Source organism: Drosophila yakuba, chromosome X, assembly GCF_016746365.2.
Source record: "Drosophila yakuba strain Tai18E2 chromosome X, Prin_Dyak_Tai18E2_2.1, whole genome shotgun sequence".
In the NCBI taxonomy this organism is placed as follows: Eukaryota; Metazoa; Arthropoda; class Insecta; order Diptera; family Drosophilidae; genus Drosophila; species Drosophila yakuba.
Window position 1 is genome coordinate 24,005,842 of NC_052526.2, and position 26,813 is coordinate 24,032,654.

At 38.2% G+C, this 26,813-nt stretch overlaps 2 protein-coding genes across 14 annotated transcripts in view; one reads left to right on the plus strand and one right to left on the minus strand.

Moving 5' to 3' along the window:
* LOC26536261 (unconventional myosin-VIIa) overlaps positions 1-26,813 on the plus strand; it is an 893,412-nt gene that overhangs the window by 257,553 nt on the left and 609,046 nt on the right. The window lies entirely within an intron of this gene.
* On the minus strand, positions 15,016-19,279 carry LOC122319625. The gene has a single exon (XM_043207225.1). It carries the CDS (start codon positions 18,409-18,411, stop codon positions 17,596-17,598), a length of 816 nt encoding a protein of 271 aa, XP_043063160.1. The 5' UTR covers positions 18,412-19,279; the 3' UTR covers positions 15,016-17,595.

Genomic DNA, 26,813 nt, shown 5'->3' on the forward strand with positions numbered 1-26,813 from the left:
GACATATTTCTAAAGAGTGCGCAAATATTGACAAAAATGTTTTAAACACGAACACTCGCAGTTTGATTTCAAAAAACGATTTGACCAGCAAAGAAGTTTATATTGCAAATAAAAAGTGTACGGCGTTATTCGATACGGGTAGTAAATTCAATATCATACGGGAAGATTTTTATTGTGATATTGGAAAGCCGAAGCTGGAAAGCTGCAATGTCGTTCTAATTGGATTCGGGAGTGACCGCGACTCCAATAAAATAAAACCAATTGGACAATTTAAACAACGAATTCTGATTGATGAAGAGGATTATTTGTTAGATTTTTACGTCGTTCCAATTAAATTTCTTGATATGCAATTAATTATCGGAGAACAACTATGTTTACAAGCAGAGATTGTTTTTAACTGTAACGGCTTACAAGTGCGAAAAAATAAAAGAAATAATGAACAAAATTTTCTAAACATTTGTGTTGAAGTGGACAATGAGTTGTTTGACATTAACGAGGCTGCGAGCGAATATGCCAAGCAAGAGGTGCGTGAGCTAATTTCGAATTATGAACCGGTCAAAACAAAAACAACAAATGTAGAAATGCGTATTGTGCTAAATGATGAAGCGCCAATTTTCTCACGTCCACGCAGACTAGCTTTTTCGGAAATGCATATTGTTGACGAACAGATTAAGGAGTGGCTTGAGAATGACATAATTGAAGAGTCAACATCCGAGTTTACAAGTCCCATAGTACTTGTAAAAAAGCACGACGGTTCTGTAAGGCTGTGTGTAGATTATCGCAGAATTAACAAAGTAATTGTTAAAGACCATTTCCCATTACCGCTCATTGAGGACCAGTTGGATCGTCTGCAAGAGGCAAAAATATTCAGTACAATCGATTTGAAAAACGGATTTTTCCACGTACCAGTTGCTGAACCCAGCAGAAAATATACGTCATTTGTGACACACCGAGGACAATATCAGTTTTTGAAAGTACCCTTTGGATTTTCAAATTCGCCAGGCGTTATTCAGCGCCACGTTAATGCGATATTTCGGGATCTGTCACGCAGAGGAATCGCATTGCCCTATGTAGATGATATTATTATTCCCGCTAAGACGGAACAAGACGCTGTACAAAACTTGAAGGAAGTTATTGCGACGTGCAAAGATTATGGTCTGCAGCTTAATTTGAAAAAATGCAATTTTCTGAAGACGCGCATTCAATTTCTGGGCCATGTTATAGAAAATCGCAAAATTTACCCCTCACCAGAGAAAATCGAAGCTGTATCCAAATTCAAGATGCCACAAACTATTAAGCAAGTAGAAAGTTTTTTGGGCCTGACGGGCTATTTCAGAAAGTTTATACCAAATTACGCAGGAATAGCTAGACCTTTAACTGAGTTGACAAAGAAAAACACTAGATTCAGATTTGATTTGGACGAAGAGAATGCAGTTAATATTTTGAAAAAGTTACTAACTGAGAACCCTGTTTTAAGTATTTATAATCAGACTTACGAGACGGAAGTGCATACAGATGCGTCTATTGATGGATTCGGAGCAGTTTTATTACAGATGAACGTCGACGATGGTCAACTGCATCCTGTGTATTTTATGTCAAAAAAGACCACAGATGCACAGCGTAAATACAGCAGCTATGAGTTAGAAATATTGGCAGTCATCGAGGCTTTGACTAAGTTTAGGGTGTATTTGTTAGGCATTCATTTTAAACTAGTAACAGACTGCAACGCTTTTACGAAAACTTTAGAAAAACAAAGCTTATGCACCAGGGTGGCTCGCTGGATTCTTTTTCTACAAGAATATAACTATACAGTTGAACATTGATCTGGCGTGAGAATGAAGCATGTCGATGCTCTCAGCCGGTATCCAGTGATGCTCATAAAAGGAGATAGCATAAGTACTGCTTTGAAGGATGCGCAAGCACGCGACGAGAAGATAAGAGCCATCAAAGAAGTTCTAAGCGATGAAAATAAAGTATACGATGACTACTTTTTAAAAGGAGGTGTGCTGTACAAACTTGTAGGTGACGATGAGCTGGTAGTAGTGCCAAACGAAATGCAAAAGCGAGTAATTAGCAGTGCCCATGACAGAGGTCATTTTGCTGCTAAGAAGACAAAGGAGTTAATCTGCCGAGAATTTTTTATACCACACGTTGAAGACAAGATTAAAAAATATATCGAGTGCTGTATTCCATGCATTTTAACGGATCGCAAACGAGGCAAGCAAGAAGGACTACTACACCCACTCCAGAAAGAAGACGTCCCATTGTTTACCTACCATATTGACTTTTTGGGTCCGCTGGAGTCAACGCATAAAAACTACAAACACATTTTGGCCGTGATCGATTCTTTTACGAAATTTTGCTGGCTCTATCCTACGAAGTCAACCACAGCAAACGAGGTGATTGTGAAGCTCAGCAACCAAAGTGTTAACTTTGGCAACCCAGCATTCATTATTTCGGATAGAGGCTCAGCATTCACATCGCAAGACTTTGTGAAATATTGCGAGGACGAGGGAATAAAGCTAGTGAAGACGACTACTGGCTTGCCAAGGGTAAACGGACAGGTTGAGCGACTAAATTCTATTATCATTTCAGTACTCTCAAAGCTAAGTGTCGATGACCCCACGAAATGGTACCGCAATGTCAACAGAGTGCAACAGGCGATCAACTCAACATTTACCAGAAGCATTAACACGACGCCTTTTGAGCTACTGGTTGGTATCAAAATGAGAACGAAAGATGATCTTCAGATACGGGACTTGATAAACAAAGAGGCCGTAGCAGTTTTCAATGAAGAACGCAACGAGTTACGAGTAAAGGCTAAGACTCAGATATTGAAGCTGCAGAACGAGAACAAGACGAACTACAATCTTCGACGCAAGCAAGCAAGACGATATGATATTGGCGACCTAATTGCTATTAAACGTACCCAGTTTGGTAGTGGCCTAAAGCTGAAACCTAAGTTTTTGGGGCCTTATAAAGTTGTAAAGGTGAAGTACAACAACGCCTATGATGTCCAAAAAGTAGGCAACAGCGATGGACCAAAGAATTCTGCAACGTGCGCGGAATATATGAAGCCATGGCCAATTGGCAACGATGACAGCGATGACGATGAAGCATTCGGGTCGAAAGCTTAGTCAGAATGGCCGAATGTGGGATTGGTTTTTGGCTGTTTACCCTAATCCCACTAGTATGAAACATCCCTAGACAACGACAACGACGATAACAACGACGAGATGAAGATGATGGCGAATTAGCGAGGTGGCGAATTCGCAAACACGACGATCAACGAGGAGCAAAAGCGCAACGCTAGGAGGGCGAAGTGCTTTACGACAGCGGTAGAGAGAGAGTGGTTTTTTGCTCGGAGAAGAAGGAGGTTGTGCGTTCTGCCTGTGTGGCTACGAGATCGACAACAATACATCGACGGAGACGATTAATTTCAATATCCTATATTATTTGTTACAAAATTCAAATAAAACTTATATTATAATAATAAAACCCCACATATATATATTTCTTCGTCCTTTACTGTCTTCTATATCGCGTCTATCCTCCCGCGATGCGAGCCGTACGATACACGTCGGTTGGGCGAGAGGTCTGGCCGTTGGACTCGCGCGAAATAAAAAAAAAAGGCCTTGACAAGCAGTCCGTTTAGTCCTAGTGACGTTCGCGGAGCAGGGAAGATTTTAATTTAATTTTCGTACCGTAAGGCATTATAAAAAAAAATCAGAACCACACACACCTACCAACACTAATAAGTGCGCAAATTTTAACGGCAATGCGCAGGTTCCGGGAACGCCACGCGAGGATTGCGGCGTTGACCTTAAGTGGTAAGCGAGAGTGGTGCAGCCGGCCCCAATGGCTAGTGGAGCGCGAAAGAGGACAGCACCAGAATAGATGGGGCAGCACGCAGCCACCAAAGAGGCTTACGAGAACCCACCGCTCAAAGTAACAACGGCCCAGATAGTAGGTGGAAAAACCAGAATAGCGCACCACCACGCGCAGCCAGACCTCCGCACGCGGCGTCCCTAGCGCACACCAACGCAGAAGCGCGTCCCAAAGCATCGGATTCTATCACGCCAGCTCCACGACCAGCAAGCGACAACGCCGGAGCAACCCAGCAAGCGGGCGACCGACACCAGGCCTCGCGAAGAACGACCGGGACCCTCGCGTCGACCAGAGCCATCTCCGGTTCGGGTCATATTGAATATCCACTCGGATGAGACGAACGCATGGGGATGGCAGGTACCAGCAAGGGAACAGCTGTCGGAGCAAGCGATCCAGGAGATCCAGCGACGCATCGCGGCCAAGAAGTACGGCCTCGTTTCACGCCGTAATCAGGTCACCATAAAGAGGTACAAGGAGATCTAAAGGAGAGGGTAGTGTGACGCTTAATGCGCACAATAACATATAAGTTAACGAGTTTCCCAGACCCCTATAGGGAAACTAAACGTAAAAATAAAAGGGCTTATCCGGGAGACCGCCGGGTATCAGCCAGCGTAGGCAGAAAAAAACATTTTCATTATGAACGCGGCACACGTAGGAGCAATAATTCATGCTGCACTGACTATTCGGGAAAATGTCGTTAATCAACAGATAAAAAAGTAGAAGTGTCAGAGGTAGAAACCTATAATAGTTTGGTCAATTCCAGATTTTACTGGTATACAGGATGATAATGTGACATGGAATCAGTCTGCCACCGATGCTTTTGAATTGCTCGAAAATTATCCGGACAGTAGAGGGCATTTCCAAGCCCGAAGATTATGGAAACGCAACCGCTCTTAATACTATTGAAGACGACAGTGACTCACTAGAGTCCAACGACATTGTTTATTTTTTAGAGGGGGCTGGCGGGGAAAACTATAAAAATCCTCATCGACACTGGAGCGGCTAAAAATTATGTAAAGCTCCTACAGAAGCTCATTTCATGGCTCCAACCAAGTAAAAGAAAAGTGCTTAAGAGCCTAACGGCTCCATTTTTATACCCGTTACTCCTAAAATAAAAGGGTATACTAGATTAGTTGAAAAGTATGTAACAGGCAGAAAGAACCGTTTCAGACCATATAAAGTATATATATTCTTGATCAGGATCAATAGCCGAGTCGATCTGGCCATGTCCGTCTGTCCGTCCGTATACGTCCGTAAACGTCGAGATCTCAGGAAGTACAAAAGCTGGAAAGTTCAGATTAAGCATACTGACTCCAGAGATATAGACGCAGCGCGAGTTGGTGGATTCATATTCCACGCCCACAAACCGCCCAAAACTGCCACGCCCACACTTTTGAAAAATGTTTTGATTTTTTTCATTTTTGTATTAGTCTTGTAAATTTCTAACGATTTGCCAAAAAACTTTGTGCCACGCCCACTCCAACACCCATAAACCGCCAAAAACTGTCAGTATTCAAGACTCTTCTTCGCACTTCCACTAGCTGAGTAACGGGTATCAGATAGTCGGGGAGCTCGACTATTGCGTTCTCTCTTGTTTTTTTTGAAAATGCTACTGTAAATGGCAATAGCCGATCTATTTGCCAAATTTTTTCAAACAACAACATATTCCACTTTACCTCACTCCGAACAGCCTTATTCTTGAGCGATATCAAAGTCGAATTTTATATTCTGTGCTACTTTAAACGAAAGCTTACTGCTTTACGATCTTCAGCGTGTTAAGTCGACGGAATCCCTGGCTGTGTGCTTAGATTCAGTGCGGAAGCCTTGTGCAAGCCTCTACTAAAATTATTTACCTTATATCTAGAATCTTCGCAGTTTCCTAATATATGAAAGGATGCCTTTTTGGTCTCTCTTCATAAAATGGGTAACAAATTGGATGCAAGCAATTACAGAGGAATTTCAAAATTGTAGTTTACTCGGACAAATAATAAACTTCTTACTGTTTGCCTTACGTCGCCTAAATTGGGATGCAATTTATTCCACTACACTAATGTTAATTGTTGAAAATACAAATATTACACTTATGCAAATTTGTGTGAATGTGAGTGATGAAATTTTGAGGATCTTGAAGAGAGAACGCGCTCTATTATTGCTCCCTTTGTTCTCTCTCGTTGTTGCCTTTTACATGCATGTTATACAGTAATCATTCCATTCGCTTGGAGATAACTAGAGAGAGCGGTTTTATCGGTTGCTTAAATAAAATAATAACGTGTATTATTATATTAAATTCACTAGGTAATGGGCCCAGTCACATTTTCAGCCAGGCAGTGAAGTTATTTAATTGTGCCAATAAGAAAAAAAAAAAAGAAAAAAAAATTTAATTTTCTTATTTAAAATAATGATCGAATATTTATTCAACAGCAACGCATACAAGTTTTACAAAATACATACATATGTATGTATGTTTGTATAACGATACACAAAAACGGCCAACATTTTTGGTTATAAATAAGTGTTAAAAGCAGTACAGCAACGAAAAGTGATTCTAAGAAGCGCAAAGCAATCGGAGAAACAAAGTTCCCCGACTATCTGATACCCGTTACTCAGCTAGTGGAAGTGCGAAGGAGAGTCTTCAACACTGACAGTTTTTGGCGGTTTGTGGGGGTTATAGTGGGCGTGGCAAAAAGTGTTTTTGCAAACCGATAGAAATTTACAAGACTAATACAAAAATGAAAAAATATCAAAACATCTTTCAAAAGTTGTGGGCGTGGCAGCTTTGGGCGGTTTGAAGGCGTTAGAGTGGGCGTGGCAAACAATTTTTTTGCAAATCGATAGAAATTTAAAAGACTAAAACAAAAATGAAAAAATATCAAATTATTTTTCAAAAGTGTGGGTGTTGCAGTTTTGGGCGGTTTGTGGCAAACCGACTAACTTGCGTCTATGTCTCTGGAGTCTGTATGCTTAATCTCAACATTCTAGCTTTTGAAGTTCCTGAGATCTCAGCATTCATACGGACGGACAGACAGACGGACAAACAGACGGACGGACAGACGGACATGGTCATATCGACTCGGCTATTGATTCTGATCAAGAATATATATACTTCATATGGTCGGGAACGCTTCCTTCTGCCTGTTACATTCTTTTAAACTAATCTAGTATACCCTTTTACAAAAGACATTATAATAACAAGATGCGTAACGGCCATACATTGGTTTTGCACCATGCAGCCACTTTTTTGGTGTCGACCAAAATTGCTCTCTTTTCGCTCGCCTAAAATTGAGAGCGTTAAAATCTAAAAATAGAATTGTCTTGCTTGTATGAGTAAAAACAATAAAGGAGATTGTGTGCATGTGTGCGTGCTTATGCTAGAAGACGATTTTAGGGCTAAAATCAATTTTGATCTAAGAAACAAATTTGATTAATGTTTTGGTCAATTTCGATTCGTAACTCTTATGGTTTGAAAGAAGTTTTTTATACCCGTTATTCGTAGAGCATTTCTTACCACCCGTAATTGCGCGCTTTTTTTTTTAAATATCATAATTAAATATAAAAAAATAATTTAAGTGAATCTTATTTGCATTTTAAATACTGAAAATTGGTAATTTTTATACTAGTAATTTGACTAAATAACTATAGTAAATAATTAAAACGTAAATTATTAAAACTACTGTAATATAAAACAAAGAATTTTCAAAAAAAAAGAAAATAATATTTAAAATATGAAATATAAAAACTATTCTAATATAAAATCATATTTGAAAATTACTATGCTGTAACTAACATTTCTCATTGATACTGGTGCAGATATCTCACTTCTGAAGGTAAATTCTGATAACTTCCAAATTCAAACAGAAAAAATAATAAACATCGAAGGCATAGGCCAAGGTATGATAAAGTCTCGAGGAACAACCTCAATAGAACTCCAATCAACAAAATATATTATTCCACATGAATTTCACTTGGTAGACCGAAATTTTGCAATACCATGTGATGAATAATAGGCATTGATTTTATAAAGAAATTCAATTGTCATAGATTTCAAACCAAGTGAAGACTGTTTTATAATTACACCCCAAAATTTAAATTATAAAATATATGTTCCGATAACATATAGCGCAGTTCTTCTGCCAGCCAGATCACAAGTTATTCGGAAAATAGACATTTATGCTGTAAATGATTACATATTTGTGCCTAATCAGGAAATACACAATGGGATTTATGTTGCAAATACAATAGCAGCATCCAAACATTTATACATTTGACTTCTAAATACAACTAATTTCGATCAATTGGTCAAAGTAAACCAAATCCAATATGAAAATTTAAAAGATTATGACATTCATAATACCAACACTAAAAATAGAAGCGAACAAGTACTTTCAAAACTAAAGAAAAATTTTCCAGACCAATTCAAAAATCAATTAACTGAATTATGCACACAGTATAGTGATGTGTTCGGACTGGAAACCGAACCGATATCAACAAACAACTTTTATAAACAAACATTAAGACTTAAAGATGATGAACCCATTTATATAAAAAACTACAGAAGCCCGCATAGCCACATTGAAGAAATTCAAAAACAAGTAGGGAAATTAATTAGCGACAAAATCGTCGAAACAACTGTATCAGAGTATAACAGCCCACTCTTGTTAGTTCCGAAAAAATCATTACCAAATTCACAAGAGAAGAAATGGCGACTAGTAATTGACTATAGTCAAATAAATAAAAAACGACTTTCTGACAAATTTCCACTCCCTAGAATTGATGACATTTTAGATCAACTAGGTCGAGCTAAATACTTTTCATGCCTTGACTTGATGTCAGGTTTCCACCAAATAGAACTTGAGGAAAACTCAAGGAATATAACATCTTTTTCAACGAGCATTGGCTCATATCGCTTCACGCGATTACCTTTTGGTCTTAAAATAGCACCAAATTCATTTCAGAGGATGATGACTATATCATTCTCGGGTTTAGAACCCTCTCAGGCATTCCTTTATATGGATGACTTAATGGTGATAGGATGTTCAGAAAAACACATGATTAAAAACTTAACTGACGTTTTTAATGTATGTAGGAAATATAACCTAAAGTTGCATCCAGAAAAATGTTCATTTTTCATGCACGAAGTGACATTCCTAGGTCACAAATGCACAGACAAAGGAGTATTGCCAGATGGCAAGAAATATGACGTCATCAAAAATTGTCCCTTTTGAATGGTCAAGCGAATGCCAGAACGCATTCGAATACCTTAAAGAAAATCTTATGCACCCCACATTATTACAATATCTTGATTTTCGCAAAGAATTTTGCATTATAACGGATGCTAGTAAACAAGCTTGCGGAGCAGTTCTAACTCAGAACCGTAACGGGATTCAGCTCCCAATAGCTTATCCATCACGTTCATTTACAAAAGGGGAAAGCAATAAGAGTACAACGGAACAAGAACTAGGTTCAATTCATTGGGCAATTACCCATTTTAGACCATATATTTATGGCAAACATTTCACCATTAAAACGGACCACAGACCTTTGACGTACCTATATTCTATGACTAATCCCAGTTCTAAATTAACTCGCAAGCGGTTAGAGCTTAAGAATACGACTTCACTGAAGAATACCTAAAGGGGAAAGATAATTTTGTAGCAGGCGCACTCTTGCGTTTAAATATAACAGAACTCAAAGACATGCAACTTAAAGTCCTGAAAGTCACTACCAGGCAACAAAGTAGACAAGATAAAAACTGTACAGTAACAAATAGGGAACTATTGCCTAGGCAAAGTATCCAAAATGTATCTAAGCCCAACGTACACGAAGTCATAACAAATGATGAAGTACGAAAAGTAGTGACCTTGCGAATAACTAAATCTATTTGTTTACTAAAACGAGGAAATAAAGTTATTGCAAGAATTGATGTGGACGATTTATATACCAATGGAATTTTTGATTTAGGTAAGTTCTTCCAAAGGCTTGAAATGCAAGCCGGTATACAAAAATCAGCCAACTCAAATTGGCACCGAGTGAAAAAATCTTTAAAACCATTTCAATAAATAATTTCAAAAATACGGGCAATATAAAATTAAAATCAATAAGAGTAGCGCTACTCCAGCCGGTGACCATTATAAAAACTGAAAAAGAGATACAATCAATACTGTCTACATATCATGACGATCCAATTCAAGGAGGTCATACAGGCATTACACGAACGCTAGCGAAAATAAAAAGACACTATTATTGGAAAAATATGACCCGTCATATAAAAGAGTACATACGACACATACAAACACCCCAATGATTCACACAGCAACACCAACAAATGCTTTTGATATAGTGATAGTGGACACAGTAGGTCCACTACCGAAATCAGAATGTGGCAAAGATTACATCGTCACACTTATATGTGATTTAACGAAGTATCTAGTAACCATACCGGTTGCAAACAAAAGCGCAAATACTGTCGCAAGAGCTATATTCGAAAATTTTATACTAAAGTACGGTTCAATGAAGACGTTCATTTCGGACATGAGTACCGAGTATAAAAATAAAGTAATTTTAGATATGTGCAAATACATGAAGATAGAAAACCTAACATCTACGGCATATCATCACCAAACTTTAGGGACAATAGAACGAAGTCATAGAACATTCAATGAATACATATATTGTTTCAACACAACACCATCAGTCATGCATAATTACTGTCTATATGAACTAGTCTTTGGAAGATTACCAAGGCAGTTCGCAAATTTTAATAAAACAGATAGAATAGAACCACTGTATAATGTAGAAGATTACTCTAAGGAAATAAAATTTAGATTAGAAATAGCATATAAGAGAGCTAGACTTATGTTAGAAAAAGCGAAGTCATATAGAAAACAACTTTATGATAAGAAAACTTCAGATTTTCAATTAAAAATAGGAGATAAAGTTATACTAAGGAACGAAACGGGTCATATACTTATACTGTAGAAACCATAGAAGACAGAGATAACATAGTAATTAGAGATACAAAGCAAAAGAAACAAAAGTACATAAGGATAAACTAAAAATATATAATCAATGAAACGTTTCATTTCACTTAAGAAAAAGTCTGATCAACCACACAAAAAAAAAAGCAAAACAAAAAAATTCTTTTTCCTTCTAAGAAAGTTAAAAATAAAACAAAAAAGTAACGTATTTCAACATAAATTTTTTTATATTCTGTCATTACACAAAAATGATTTGAGACAAAACATTGCTAATAATTAATAAGAAAAATCAATATCATTTAAAAAAAAGTTTTAATTAATTTTTAAAAATATTAATATTGAGAACTAAATGACTCCATGTATTACGTCATTTCTTTTAAAAGGAAGGTGTAACATATCTACCCTATGAATATACTAAATTAATGGGTACAACTTATCTTCAAAACATTGTGACACTTTGTCATAATAAACATAACGTTCAAGTACCCAAAAGACCACCAACAATTGCACAAGTGTTCCAGCGCTCAAGTAATATGATCTAACGCTTATACATAAGCCGACCGCGGAGCGTGGGAATGCTGAGCATGCACTTTGCAGCTTAAGTGGTCAGACCATACATGGCATATGCATGCCTTCTGCATACATATGTAGATGTATATGGAACTATGTATATGTATATAATAATAAGTACTATATATACGGGTCAGCTCAGCCCAAGTTGAGCGCATAAGAAACATTCGAATAAAGTAACTCTTACTGAGCAGACGCTCTGACTCTAAAAATACTGAATCTTCTTTGGGATCCTTGCGAACATCATAATGCTTTATTAGGTACATAGATTGTGCTATTATTATTTCTATGTTGAATTTAAATAATTGTTATGTTAAGGCAATGCAAAACTAGAGTTTTTAAGTGGTGGCAATTTATAATAAATAATATAGATTTAAAGTCTAAGAACTTCTAAAATGAAGGGCATAATTGTCATTTTTACAATGCATGTGCATACGTGTGCACCAATACAGTGGTCATCTGTCGCTGTATGCGTACAAGAGAGCTGCTGCAGCATGCTGGCTCTAGAGCTCTCCGCTCTATGGCTTTTGAACAAAATTCCGAGAGAGCCTGGAGCCACTTGAAAAGCCACCACGAAAAAATCGTGTGTAAAAAAATTGTATGGGGTTACGCATCTTGTTATTCTAATGTCTTTGGTTTTACTCTACTTTTACTTTTAGTAACGCGTATAAAAATATAGAGAAAACACGGGAACAGTGTTCCGTCAAACCTACCCACTTTAATCCTGAGCGATAAGATCTCGGCGCGTTGGATCCTGTGTGTTGCTATATATACTGATGGAATTATACATACATATACATTCGTGCACCAATAATTTGTAAACCGAACGATAACGTAATATACACAAACAAACAAAAACAAAATATATACTTAGTATGGGTCGTCTATCTATACATATATATTTGCGTACGTTTATGTGTTTTCTGCGGCACGCTTCAGTCGCATTCCGATTCCCGCAAACATAGCACTCTATCCCATTTTATAAACAAATTTTAAATTTCAATCTAGGAGGCTTTTCCTTTGTCTTTGCCTTTGTCATTGCCTTTGCCAGCGCTTAGCTACCCGCTAAACTAACTTATCAAACTCTCAGAAACACACCATCCGCTTGGAGACCAAACCATGGTCAACTTATTGCGCTTCAATCAAACTGCATCGTTCAGCATAATTGAATTTCACAACGCAGAGAAATAATTTCGGCATCAAGCTTTTACTCTAAACATAATTGAAAGTTCAAGAAGTTTCAAAAGATAAGCTTCTGGCCGAGGTTAATTGGATCAGGAATTAGAATCGAGAAGTGAGTCTGTTTCGAGATCGGATCGCGAACGATCTAAGATAAAAACCGATAGTAGTGTCTTGTAATATGAGTTAAATATAAGTTAAAAAGTTTATCACCAATAAATTTACTAATATATAAAAATAAAATATTTTTTTTAATTAATTTTTAATAACAATTTTAATTGGCGCCCAACGTGGGTCGGTTTAATTCAAAAGTTCTAAAAATAAATATGAACGATAATAAGTTAAATATAAAACAGAACTCGCGCCGCCAACAACCCATATTTTTAGAAGAAAAATCAAAACATCCTCATTATTCCAACGACATCTATCAACTGTCACAGTGATCGTGGAAAAACTTAATTGGAAATTAATTAATGCAATAATCCAATTAAGAAGTTAAAAAAAAAGATTGACTGAATACTTATTACAAGTAACAAGAACAGGATACTAAACAGAACTCAACAAAAAAAAGGACTCAACAACAAACACAAGTAAAAACCAACTAAAAACTAAAACCAGAATATTAAACAAAATATAATAATAAAAAAAATCAACACCAAGAAGGAAGGAAGGAAGAGCAGAGAGTCATCCCCCGCCACAGCTGTATACAACAATTTATTGAAGGAAGACCCCAACAGAAAATATTCAGGACAACTAAACTTAAGGAAGACTACAACGGAAAGTATCGTGAGCAGAATAAAATAATATTAAGTATTAAAAAAATTTATAATAAAACAAGATCAAGATACATTAAAGAGTATTTAAAAAAAAATTTTAATCTATTTTAACCATTATTAAACGAAAACAATCTGGAAAATTTAATAAAGAGTTTTGAAGATTTGAATTTAACAATGGCAACCGGAGTTCAGTGCCAATCCTTTCTGCGGGCGGGATATCCAACGCCAGCAATCTGACAATTGAATTAATTAACCGATTAATAAGTGTACAATTGAGTGAAGTAACCAGAGAAATTGAAGGGATAGAAGGGCAGATAGCCGCTAGCGAAAATGTAGTAGAAGATTATAAAATCCAAACAATCGACCCAACTGTAAAATGTGAAACTTCTCTAGAGGTAGTTAAATCTTTACCAAAGTTCACAGGAGAAATAACCCAATATGGAGAAAAGCGGCAGAAACCGCCATGAGTCTTTATAAAATTCGAAGCGAACAATATTTTATCGCTTTAACATTTCTACGTAATAAAATCATGGGAGCAGCACAGGATGCTCTAACTAACCATGGTACTGTTTTAAAGTTCCAAGCAATTCTCTCCAAATTGGATTTTATTTATAACGATAAAAGACCAATTCATATTCTTGAATCAGAATTAAGCATCCTTAGGCAGGGACTCATGACCATTACAGAATTCTACAACGAAGTAAACAAGAAAATGACATTATTGATAAACAAAACCATAATGACATATGGAAAAGACAGCGGAATAACCAAAGAAACGAATAAAACAATAAGGAGCAACGCTCTTAGAATTTTTATTTCTGGATTGAACGGTTCAATCTCAGAAACACTATTTTCTCGAAGCCCACCAGACTTGCCAAACGCTTTGACAAAGTGTCAAGAATTAGAGTCTAACATCTTTCGAGCACAATTTCCAAACAGGTATTATGGATTTAGGAATGAAAATAAAAGTCAGGGAAATAACCTAAGATTTAATACAGTAAATTCCAGACAGAATAATAATAATAATAATAGTAATAATAATAATAATGGTAATTTTTTTTTTTTTTTTTTGTGTTGAGGAGGGGGAATGCCTCACGCATCTCTCGTTTGCCGTCGCAAAAAAGGTATGTGGGGCTTGCACCACCTAAAACCCCCCCTCGCCTTTGGCCGTTTTTCCACCCCGGGAAAGCTTTCTCCATTACTTCGAAGTGGTGCCAGTTAAGGGCTATGCGCTCTCATCTTTTTTCTGCGTCCAGATTACCCAGTTGTTTCGTCCAAATCAGGCTTTTTAGCTCTGAGAATGGTCTCTACAAATCCTGCGATATGTGTCCAGGCTGATTCGCTGTCTATAATTTTTGTAACAATATTTTCTGGGGTTATTGCTCCAACAAGTTCCTCCATTCATCTATGTGCCGATCCGAACTTTCCGCACTGGAAAATGGTGTGCTCAACATTGTCCATCTCCGCATCTCCATATACGCATCTGGCATCAATTCTTTTTCCTATAGAATGTAGGAACGCACCAAAGTAACCGTGTCCTGTTAACATCTGGGTAATGTAGTAGTTCACTTCTCCGTGCGCCCTTGCAGTCCATGCTACCAGGTTTGGTATCAGTCTAGCTGTCCATCTTCCTTTTTCTTCAGCTGCCCATATTTCTTGCCATTGTTGAAGTGTTTCATCTCTGCTTCGTGCGATTAACGCTCTCGTCGTCTCTCCCGCCTGTCTTATCTCATAGATCCGTTTTCTCTCTTTGGCTATTAGATCGATTGGTATCGCGCCTCCGATTACTGATGCAGCAGGGCCGGATACCGTTCGATACGCGCTCGCGATTCGTAGAGCCATGGTTCTTTGCACCTCCAGTAAAGGTTTTGACCTGCAGGCGGTCTCCAGGATGCCAGCCCAGACCTCACATCCGTACAGCATGATTGCGTTACTCACCTCCATCAAGAGTTTCCGCCTTGATTGTAGAGGGCCGCCTACGTTTGCCATAAGTCTGCTAAGCGACTTAGTCGTCACGGTTGCACGTTTCCTCGTCTCTTGTATGTGTGAGCTAAATGTCAGTTTTGAGTCCAGTCTAACTCCTAGGTACTTTATATCCTTCCGCGTCCTTATTACGTTTTCCCCAACTCTCATATCTATTTCTAATGGGATCCGCTTTCTGGTCACTAGCAGGAGCTCGGTTTTTTCGTCAGCCAGTTTCAGATCGTGTGAGTTCAACCACTTTTTTACTCTCGGCATTACTTGTGTCAACTTGCGCTGTGCGTACTCGGTATTTCGAGCTGTAATGACAGCGACTATGTCGTCTGCTTAGCCCACTAAAAACGTGTCGTCCGGCATTTCTAGATGAAAGATTTCGTCGTAGCTAATGTTCCATAGCTTCGGTCCAAGTATTGATCCTTGAGCTGCTCCTGAAGTTATGTCTATACATTTCTCTCCTGCTATTGTTTGGTACAGTAGTCGTCTGTTGTCAAGATAGTTTTGTATTATCCGCATTAGGTATCCTGAGATTTGGGTCTTTTTAAAGCATCAATTATGTTTCCCCATTGAACACTATTGAATGCGTTTTTCACGTCAAGAGTTGCCGGTAGTACGGTCTGGAGAAGTGGTTGCCTTGTTGGCTGCTGAGGGCTTGGCTGACGACTTCTTGTATAGCTCCAATGGTCGACCTACCAGGTCTAAAGCCATGCTGCCTCGGGGAAAGGCCACCCCCTCTTTCGATTACTGCTGATAGTCGCGGCTTAATCATTTTCTCCAGTAGTTTTCCGGTTGTGTTTAGCATGCAAAGTGGTCGATAAGCTGACGGGGTTAAGGGATCCCCCTTTCCTTTGCTTATCAGGACTAAACGTTGCAGCTTCCAGGTATCTGGAAATTTGCCGCTGGTAATGCACTCGTTATACATATCCAGCAGGATTTGGGGTCTGTTCTCGGCACTCACTGTTAGGACCTCTGCTGGGATATTGTCGGGTCCTGGGGCCTTCCTCCTTTTTAGCGTTTTTGCCGCTCTCTGTAGTTCATCTACTGTGAAGAGCTCGACTTGTTCATCTGCTATTGGTGTGGTACTTCTAGAAAAACTATATGTGTGGTCGGGGAATAGTGCTTTAACTATGTGGTCCATTTGTCCTTCCTCCAGGTCCGCTGTTGTTCTTCTTGCTCTAAGCTTCTTCATCACAATTTTATACCCCATACCCCATGGGTCAGTATTGACGTCGTTGCAGAGGCTTTTCCATTTCTCCGTTGTACTTTTCCGAATGGCAGTGGTCAAGTCCTTCTTGGATTTCTTAAACTGACTTTCCTGTTCTGTAAATTGTCCTCTCCGTCTAGCTCTAGTAAGGCGGCGTCTGTTTTTGATGCGCGCTTCTCTGAGAGTTTTTATCTCATCTGTCAACCAGTACACTTCTTGGCCTTGTCTTCGAGGGTTGCCCATTTTTGGCATTGCAGCATTGCACGCTTGTTTGATCGTTGCCATGTTCTGGTTGACTATGTCTCCGCCACTCTGTCGGTTTTGTCTTGCGTCGATCTCTAGTATCAGCCGTGCTTTGTCCAACCGCTTAACATTCCACCCTTCTCTCTTCGGTGCTACTGTAGTTACCCCGTTTTCTGCTATGTTAAACGTTATATAGTTATGGTCACTTCCGTTGTAGGTGTCAAGAACTTTCCAGTCTGTGATTTTGTGTGCGCCGTTTTCTGACACTAGTGTTATGTCAGGGATTGTACCCTCGTTCCCTAGTCGATTGAATGTGGCTGTTGCTCCTACATTTGCAGTGAGTATTCCGATTCTTGCTGCCATATTGAGAACTCTACGGCCTCGAGAGTCGGTTGACGGCATACCCCATTCTATTGCTCTTGAGTTAAAGTCACCTGCTATTATAAGGTCGCCTCTTATTTGCCTTGCGTTGTCTTCAATACCTTCAAGTTTCGTCTGGAAAGTCTGAATATCGTCACTTGGGGTCAAGTAGCAGCTAGCTATCGTCCAGTTTCTGATTTGTGTTAGGACGTGGCATCTTCCTTTTTGTCGTTTCTGTGTGGAACCGTAGTAGGGTCGGGGATCCATATTGCCGCCGTCTTTGTATCGTCTTCTAGCCAAACCCCTTCCTCTCGTATCTAATATTGTTCAGAAATGATAACCACGTCGATTTGGTTTTCTATCACAATTTGGTGCAGCAGGTCGTTTGCCGTTCTGCTTCTATGCATATTAGCTTGAAGAATCTTCATGGCTTTCCTTTTCTGGCTACGCTAGAGCAGTTCGCTGTCCCAGGCAGGTGTCCAACGTCGCTCCTGTTCTCCGATGCACAGATACAACATCTGGGTGCCTTTGTGCAAGTCTTCATTTTATGTCCGCTTTCACCACATCTGATCCAGAGGTCTCTCCTATCCGGTCCGTTGCAGTTATTTTGCACATGTCCGACCCCGAAACACTTAAAGCATCTCTTTACGTCAAGACACCGCTTAACCCGGCAGCGGGTCCATCCTATTTTTATTCTCTGCTCCGCCAATATCTTTGACGCGTCCCTCATAGGTAGTGTAACAAAGGCTCGCCTTTGTTCTGACCTATTTACCCCTGTCAAGTGTATTAAAATTTCTTGGCTTGTATCGCCTATTCCTTCTCTTATTGCTGAGATTATTTCATCCTCTTGTGTGATGCTGTCGATATCTCTTATTTCCAGTTTGACTAATTGCTTTATGGTCTTCACTGTAGCACACTCTTTGAGTGTATCCTTAATGACATCGCACAGTTTGTCCGTTTTGCTTCCTTTTGAAAGTTCCAGAAGCATATCACCTGACTTGGTTTTTCTAACCGACTGTATATTACTGTCGGAATCCTCTGGTTTCAGGTTTTTTCGCAGATTGCACAACACCTCGGCATAGCTCTTTCCCTCTGCTGGTCTGACTAGCACAGCTTCAGGGCGAGTGCGCGTTCTTGCGCTAGGCTTGTTTTTTGTTTTCTCAGCTCCACTGTGCCTTACGTCCGCTTCTTTAGTGTTGCTTTCCTTTTTCCCCTTCTGTGACCGTTTGAAATCCGTCATTTGTCTGCTTATTTCGGACTTTCTTGCTCGGCTCTTGCGCAGCAGGGCTAGTGGCTGTCCTCTTCTTCAGTGTCGAAACTGGTGTTTCGCTCAATAAATTGCCGGATGTATTTTCTTCGGCCTTCCTCGATTCCTTTGAGCGCTCTAGTTCAACAGCTTTCCAGCTCGATCGATAATTTTCTATGACATCAAAGAGCTCACTCATTTCTGAGGTGCCATCCTTGACGTCCATACTGATGTTCCGTTGCTTCTGCATTGCTATCTTCATTTTCCTTAGAATGGCTTTGCATTGCGATAAGGCCTTTTCTTCTAACTCCTGTATCTTATATATAAGCTCCTGTCGTGGGGAGCATGACGTCGAGGTCTGTGTGAACAGGGCAGTCGGTTGCGGCGGGTGGGGGGTTATTTCACCTTCAGCCTCTGTTTTGTCCTTGTCCACATCGTAGGGGCTAGGGTTGGTCATCGTCGTCGCGTTGTTGTCCGGTGTTCTTGCCATCAGGCCGCTCTTCCTGAATACGTCTCCTTCATTGTTCTTGTTTCGTTGTGTGTTTTTCATCTTGTGTGAGTGGGTCCAAACTCTAGGCCGCTATCTCCCCGCATATGTGCAGTAGTCCTGATGCGCCCCCATGGGTCCCTATGCAAGCAGTGAGGTTCATGCGAGGGTTGACGCAGAGCTTCATGGGCAACTGTGCTCAGAGCCAGGACGGACTCTAAGCAGGATTCCTTTCAACTGCACCTGCACCACCGAGCCATCGGTGTGCGGCTTGAACGTACTTAGAGACTTGCTAAGTTTTATTTGGACGGAGGCAAGTGAGGCATTATCCTGAAAGCCGGTTCAGCGAGGTGGCACTCTTACATACTAAGGTAACAGAATGGTAACAGAATAATAATAATAATAATAATAATAATAATAATAATAATAATAATAATAATAATAATAATAATAATAATAATAATAATAATAATAATAATAATAATAATAATAATAATAATAATAATAATAATAATAATATAATAATAATAATAATAATAATAATAATAATAATAATAATAATAATAATAATATAATAATAATAATAATAATAATAAAAATATAATAATAATAATAATAATAATAATAATAATAATAATAATAATAATAATAATAATAATAATAATAATAAATAATAATAATAATAATAATAATAATAATAATAATAATATAATAATAAATAATAATAATAATAATAATAATAATAATAATAATAATAATAATATAATAATAATATATAATAATAATAATAATAATTGGAATTCAAATAACAATTCTAAGGGACAACCCCACCAGAACCAATGGAAGTAGAAAGTTTCATAAGTATCAAACGTCCGAGTAATAATTATAACAGAGGGTATAATGATAACAGACAGAATTATATAATTTTGCACAAAAAATATATTTATAATCAAAACCAAGCACAAAAATTGAACCACAATCCCATTAAAAAGAGAAGCAACTGGTCAACCAGCCCAGAAAGGTATGAGAATAAATAAAATTGATGAAGATCATTTTTTAAGTCAAAGTCCGACAGAGGAATACCACATATAACAAGAATAGACAGAAATACAAAAAAACATTTAAAAATATTAATTGACACAGGGGCCTCCTCTTGCTATATCAAAAAGGGAATTTAAAAATATAAAAGAATTACCAATTTACAAGAGAGTATCTACAGTTCATGGATATTTTATTATAACAATATTTGAAGCGAAACATATATTTTATGAAATAGAAGGTTTAGATCCTGGCTTATTAATTGGGTACAATCTATTAAGGAAAATTGGAGCTTAAATAGATGTAGAAAAAGGTATTCTGGAATATAATGGAAAAAGAAAAAGTGTTATGACAATGAGGAGAAAAACGATTTGCGTTTAATTGGAGAAAATAATACTCTTCCATTAAAGGAATATATTATAAAACAAGAGAAAACGCTATAGTCGAGTTCCCCGACTATCTGATACCCGTTACTGAGCTGGTGGAAGTGCGAAGGAGAGTCTTGAACACTGGTTTTTGGCAATTTGCGTTAGAGTGGGCGTGGCAAAAAAGATTTTTTGCAAATCGATAGAAATTTACAAGAATAATACAAAAAGGAAAAAAAATCTCAACATTTTTCAAAAGTGTGGGCGTGGCAGCTTTGAGCGATTTTTGGGCGTTAGAGTGGGCGTGGCAAAAAGTTTTTTGGCAAATCTATAGAAATTTAGAAGACCAATACAAAAATGAAGAAATATTAAAACATGTGGGCGTGGCATTTTTGGGCGGTTTGTGGGCGTTAGAATGGGCGCGGCAACATGAATCGACAAACTTGAGCTGCTTCTATGTCTTGGGAGTCTGTATGCTTAATCTCAACTTTCTAGCTTTTGTAGTTCCTGAGATCTCGACGTTCATACGGACAGACACACGGACGGACAGACGGACATGGCCAGATCGACTCGGCTATTGATCCTGATCAAGAATATATATACTTTATATGGTCGGAAACGCTTCCTTCTGCCTGTTACATACTTTTAAACGAATCTAGTATACCCTTTTACTCTACGATTAAGGGTATACAAATTTGTACGTTACTGTGGGGGTTAATAGTTTCATGGTATATATTTTAAAGAATGGAAAAGTCACTGTCATTATCTATGTAAACGCTCCGTCGGAAACGCTCCCTTCTGGCACGCCCACTCTAACGCCCACAAACCGCCCATAACTGCCACGCCCACACTTTCGAAAAATGTTTTGTTATTTTTTCATTTTCGTATTGGTCTTGTAAATTTCTTTCGATTTTCCAAAAAACTTTTTGCCACGCCCACTCTAACGCCCACAAACCGCCCAAAGCTGCTACGCCCACACGTTCGAAAAATGTTTTGTTATTTTTTCGTTTTCGTATTGGTCTTGTAAATTTCTATCGATTTTCCAAAAAACTTTCTGCCACGCCCACTATAACGCCTACAAACCGCCAAAAACTGTGTTTAAGATGCGGGTATCAGATAATCGGGGAACTCGACTATAGCGTTCTCTCTTGTTTTTATACCCGTTACTCGTAGAGTAAAAGGGTATACTAGATTCGTTGAAAAGTATGTAACAGGCAGAAGGAAGCGTTTCCGACCATATAAAGTATATATATTCTTGATCAGGATCAGTAGCCGAGTCGATCTGGCCATGTCCGTCTGTCCGTCCGTCTGTCTGTCCGTCTGTCCGTCTGTCCGTATGAACGTCGAGATCTCAGGAACTACAAAAGCTAGAAAGTTGAGATTAAGTATACAGACTCCAGGGACATAGACGCAGCGCAAGTTTGTCGATTCAAGTTGCCACGCCCACTCTAACGCCCACAAACCGCCCAAAACTGCCACGCCCACATTTTTAAAAAATGTTTTAATATTTTTTCATTTTTGTATTGGTCTTGTAAATTTCTATCGATTTGCAAAAAAACTTTTTGCCACGCCCACTCTAACGCCCACAAACCGCCCAAAGCTGTCACGCCCACACTTTTGAAAAATGTTTTGATATTTTTTCATTTTTGTATTGGTCTTGTAAATTTCTATCGATTTGCCAACAAACTTTTTGCCACGCCCACTCTAACGCCCACAAACCGCCCAAAGCTGCTACGCCCACACTTTTGAAAAATGTTTTGATATTTTTTCATTTTTGTATTGGTCTTGTAAACTTCTGTCGATTTGCCAAAAAACTTTCTGCCACGCCCACTATAACGCCTACAAACCGGCAAAAACTGTGTTTAAGACTCTCCTTCTCCCTTCCACTAGCTGAGTAACGGGTATCAGATAGTCGGGGAACTCGACTATAGCGTTCTCTCTTGTTTTTTAATATATAATTAAAAGTCGAAATAGACATACGCGTATACATAGTTAATGAACCTATCTGGGTAGTTTCGCAAATCATTGTATAAATTGTGGAATTCCCCTTTTTCATTTCTGTTGGTGTTAAGGGGGTGGACGCCGGTTTTTTTTTTAATATAAAGTTTATAGTTGCAGATGCGAAAAATTCTTCGTCCGAATCCATGTAGCTCGCTTCTCGTCTCGCTCTCACTCTGTCATCTTCTCGCTTTGCTCATAGCTTCTCGCTACGCTTCGCATCGCTTCGCTTCTCGCGCGCACTCTGCCGTCAGCCTTAGGAAGGGATAATGCTAAAATTTTTAGAATAATGTCAACAAAAATTTTTAATACAGTTTGATGAACCAGCTGTAAAAGCGTTTAACGAACTCAAAGATAATTTAGTGGAATTAGTTCAACCAGATTATAACAAAAAATTCACTTTGACAACAGACGCATCAAACGTAGCAACCGGACAGGTTTTATCACAGGATAATAAACCAATTACTTTCATATCTAAAACTATAAATAAAACCGAACAACTTTATGCAACAAATAAAAAAAAATTGTTAGCCATAGTTTGGGCTCTGAAAAATTGTGGTTGTGGAGGCAGGGCTGGTTACCGGGGGTGGTGGGGGTTTCGCATACAAATTCGGAGTTTACTTTGGTACATGGGTCTTGTACAATATTTAAGTCTTCGTTATTTCTTAGTATGTAGTTGGGTAGGTTTACCATCTGCGTACCGTTGAACGGTATTGCTATAATTTGGTACAATTTATAATTTGTAATAGACAAAATTGGGATCTTGATTTCGAATGTTAGGGTTTTATTACTGGTGCTAGTATGAAGTGATAATAATTCATAGATCTCGTGGTCTGCGTTGATTTGTATTCCCTGTGTCGTTAGAGAGTTTCTGATTGGTTTGGCTGTATTTGGGGATTATTTTATTTTGATTTGAGTTAATGATATCAGTCATTACCTCCTGTTCTCTATTAATGTGTGTTACCATTTCCCTGAATCTAATTATTGTTTCATTTTTAAATCTATTCATTCTCTCCTCGTTGTTATTTAGGTTTGTTAGTTGTTTGTTTATTCTGTCTTCGTCGTTGGCGTCCATGTTTCCGCTTACTATCTTCACTATTGTCCCTAGACCGTTGATCAAGCCTCTTCTAATTCTACCGCTATTGGTGTTGGGTAGCAGAGAGGCTAGCCTATGGTTGATGAGTTCAAGTTTCGCGAGTAGTAGGGATTTAAGGCTAGTGGCCTCCGATTTGTTCGGGAGGTCCCCTATGAGCTTGTGCAACCCTTTGGCTGCGATCTCGTAATCAGGTTTATTATGTGTTGTATCGTTGTGAATGTCAATACCGTTCTGGCCTTTCCTAGTTGGACTTTTATTATTGCTTGGTCGTTGGTCAATGGTTCGAATGGCAGTTCCTTGGCGTTGGTCATCGTCAATCTGTAATGGACGTCAGTTAAGTTCTTCTAGTTAGTCATTTGTGGTGTAGGCTAGCTTAGGCTAGTAGCTCCTAATGTAAGATTCTAATAAAGGTATCAACGCAACGAAATCCCAGGTCAGAAGGTTGGTAATAAAAGTTGGCCAAAAATATTTTAGTGGAAGAATATAATAGAATTGGTGGTAAGAAAATAAAACGGAGCCCCAAAATCCAAGTCTATCTAAAAGAAAAAAAAAATGTAATTTAAGCCGCAGAAATAACTTAATCGGAACTCAAAATTTAAATCCTCAATACAGGAAAAAAATAAGCGAAAAAATGAGACCTATGTATGTGTTAAGCCCATGTCGGTGGTCATTTTGGTAGGGAAATCTTCCTTATCTTTTGTTTGTGTATTTTTTGGTTCCGTGTCGTGTGGAGTGTGTGTCCGCTGTCCCGTAGTACTGTTTGTCTCGTGAAACGGGGTGTTATTTTATTCCTCCTGTTCTCCTTCCGGAATCCATAACTATGATTTCTTCCTCCTTTATCTCCGGTAAACTGCTGCTACTTCTAAGGCCTAGCCTAGATTTTGTCTTATCCACGATTGTTTTTTCTGGACATTTGCAAGGGTACTAAGAAGTTTGAGATGTATAGGTGTGGACTGTCTGAGAGAATGACGTATATATATATTTAGGGGTTGATGTATTCTAGTAAAATGTATATAGGAATATTTGGGTAATAAGGGTATAATAAAAAATTTTTTTTGAATTCGCAAAAAAAAATTTATATAAGGTATAGAAATTTGTAAAAATGTGTGTATAATGAATGTATGAATATGTTAAAAAATAATACGGATAATATATAGTTTAGGGATGTAGCGTATTCTTTTCTCTTTCCCTTTTCTTAAATTCTTTTGGGTATTTTTCTTAATTACGTGTATCTTGTTTGCTTGTACTTATCGATAGTGGGGTGCGTTGTCGATCCTAACGAATACATTGGGATCTGTAATTGGATATTGTTAGTGTATGTCTATTAATGGAGAATTAAATTCCCAAAGCCCCCGGCCAAGTGGTTTCAGTGCAGTGTTTCTTCTTTTCTTTTTTTTTTTAAGTGTTTTCTTGATACATTTTGCAGTGCAGTGATTATTTGTATATTTTTATTTTAGCATCCGATGCAAAAGCGATCGTTTTGTCGATTTTACTGAGTACAGTTTATGTTGTTATGCGACACCGTCTACAATGTAGCGGCCGGACGCTACGGCGTGCATGCAAGTATGTGTGCCCACATAAACAACTCAAGTGGTCGACTATCAAGTGCGGTTGCCGAGGCGTAGAGGTAGGCTCCCTACGAACTGCTGGCGGTGACGGTTTTCCCTTTCTTGCCCGGCACACAGAAAGAAATGATCGGCCGCGCTTATATTCACACATGCATTAATTTAGGTGGCGGAGCACTAGCATTTGTTAAGTTGTGGCACATAGGTTTTGTTATGCTTTCCCTTTTTTATTCCAGTGTGGCTATATTCACAATGTGAATTTCACATATTTATTCGCGATGCATGAGCGGCTATTAATTATTATTGATTGCCGCCTAAATATGTTTGTATAGTTTTTCTTTGTGTATATTTTTTTTATCGTTTGTGTAAATATATGATTTATATGTCAGGAATTTCCATATAAAGTATATATATTCTTGATCAGGATCAATAGCCGAATCGATTTGGCCATGTCCGTCTGTCCGTCCGTCTGTCTGTCCGTCTGTCCGTCTGTCCGTCTGTCCGTCTGTCTGTCTGTCCGTCCGTATGAACGCTGTGATCTCAGGAACTACAAATGCTAGAAAGTTGAGATTAAGCATACAGACTCCAGAGACATAGACGCAGCGCAAGTTTGTCGATTCATGTTGCCACGCCCACTCTAACGCCCACAAACCGCCCAAAACTGCCACGCCCACACTTTTGAAAAATGTTTTGATATTTTTTCATTTTTGTATTAGTCTTGTAATTTTCTATCGATTTACCAAAAAACTTTTTGCCACGCCCACTCTAACGCCCTCAAACCGCCCAAAGCTGCTACGCCCACACTTTTGAAAAATGTTTTGAAATTCTTTCATTTTTGTATTGGTTTTGTAAATTTCTATCGATTTGCCAAAAAACTTTCTGCCACGCCCACTTAAACGCTACGTGTTTAACTTTTCTTTACTAGTATATCAGATTAATTATTTTTTTTTTTTATTGCGGCACATATTAGACGTTTACATATTTTAATGCGCGATGCATTATGTAGCGGCAATCAGCGATTGATTGTTGCTAAATATATGTTTCCATACATTTTTTTTTTGTGTAATATGCAAAATGATTTATTTTCTTATTGCGGCACATATTAGGCGTTTACATATTTTAATGCGCAATGCATTATGTAGCGGGAATCAGCGATTAATCGTTGCTAAAAATATGATTCCAACAAATTTTTTTTGTGTAATATGCAAAATTATTTATTTTTTTTTTTGTGGTACATATTAGGCGTGTACATATTTTAATGCGCGATGCATTTTGTAGCAGCAATCAGCGATTGATCGTTGCTAAAAATATGTTTAGCACGGTATTACAAAATTTAAATTGTGAATTTTGGGGTTTAATAGTATATTTGTTTTATTGCATATTTAGTGTTCACATTTTTTAATGCTCGATGCATTACAGTCATCAGCGATTAATGGTCGTTTTAATACATATTTGTTAATATGCCTTTAGATTTGCGTGTGTAATGTACAATTGTTAGTGCCGTTTATTTTGCTTCCGCACACCGTAATTTGCTGATTTTGCATATTTGTTCTTGTGTATAAAGGTATTTATGTATGTTTGGTTCTTTTTCTTTTAAGCGCACGGAATTTACAATTCATTTGGGTGCACTGCATTATTATACCCGTTACTCGTAGAGTAAAAGGGTATACTAGATTCGTTGAAAAGTATGTAACAGAAGGAAGCGTTTCCGACCATATAAAGTATATATATTCTTGATCAGGATCAGTAGCCGAGTCGATCTGGCCATGTCCGTCTGTCCGTCCGTCTGTCCGTCTGTCCGTCCGTATGAACGTCGAGATCTCAGGAACTACAAAAGCTAGAAAGTT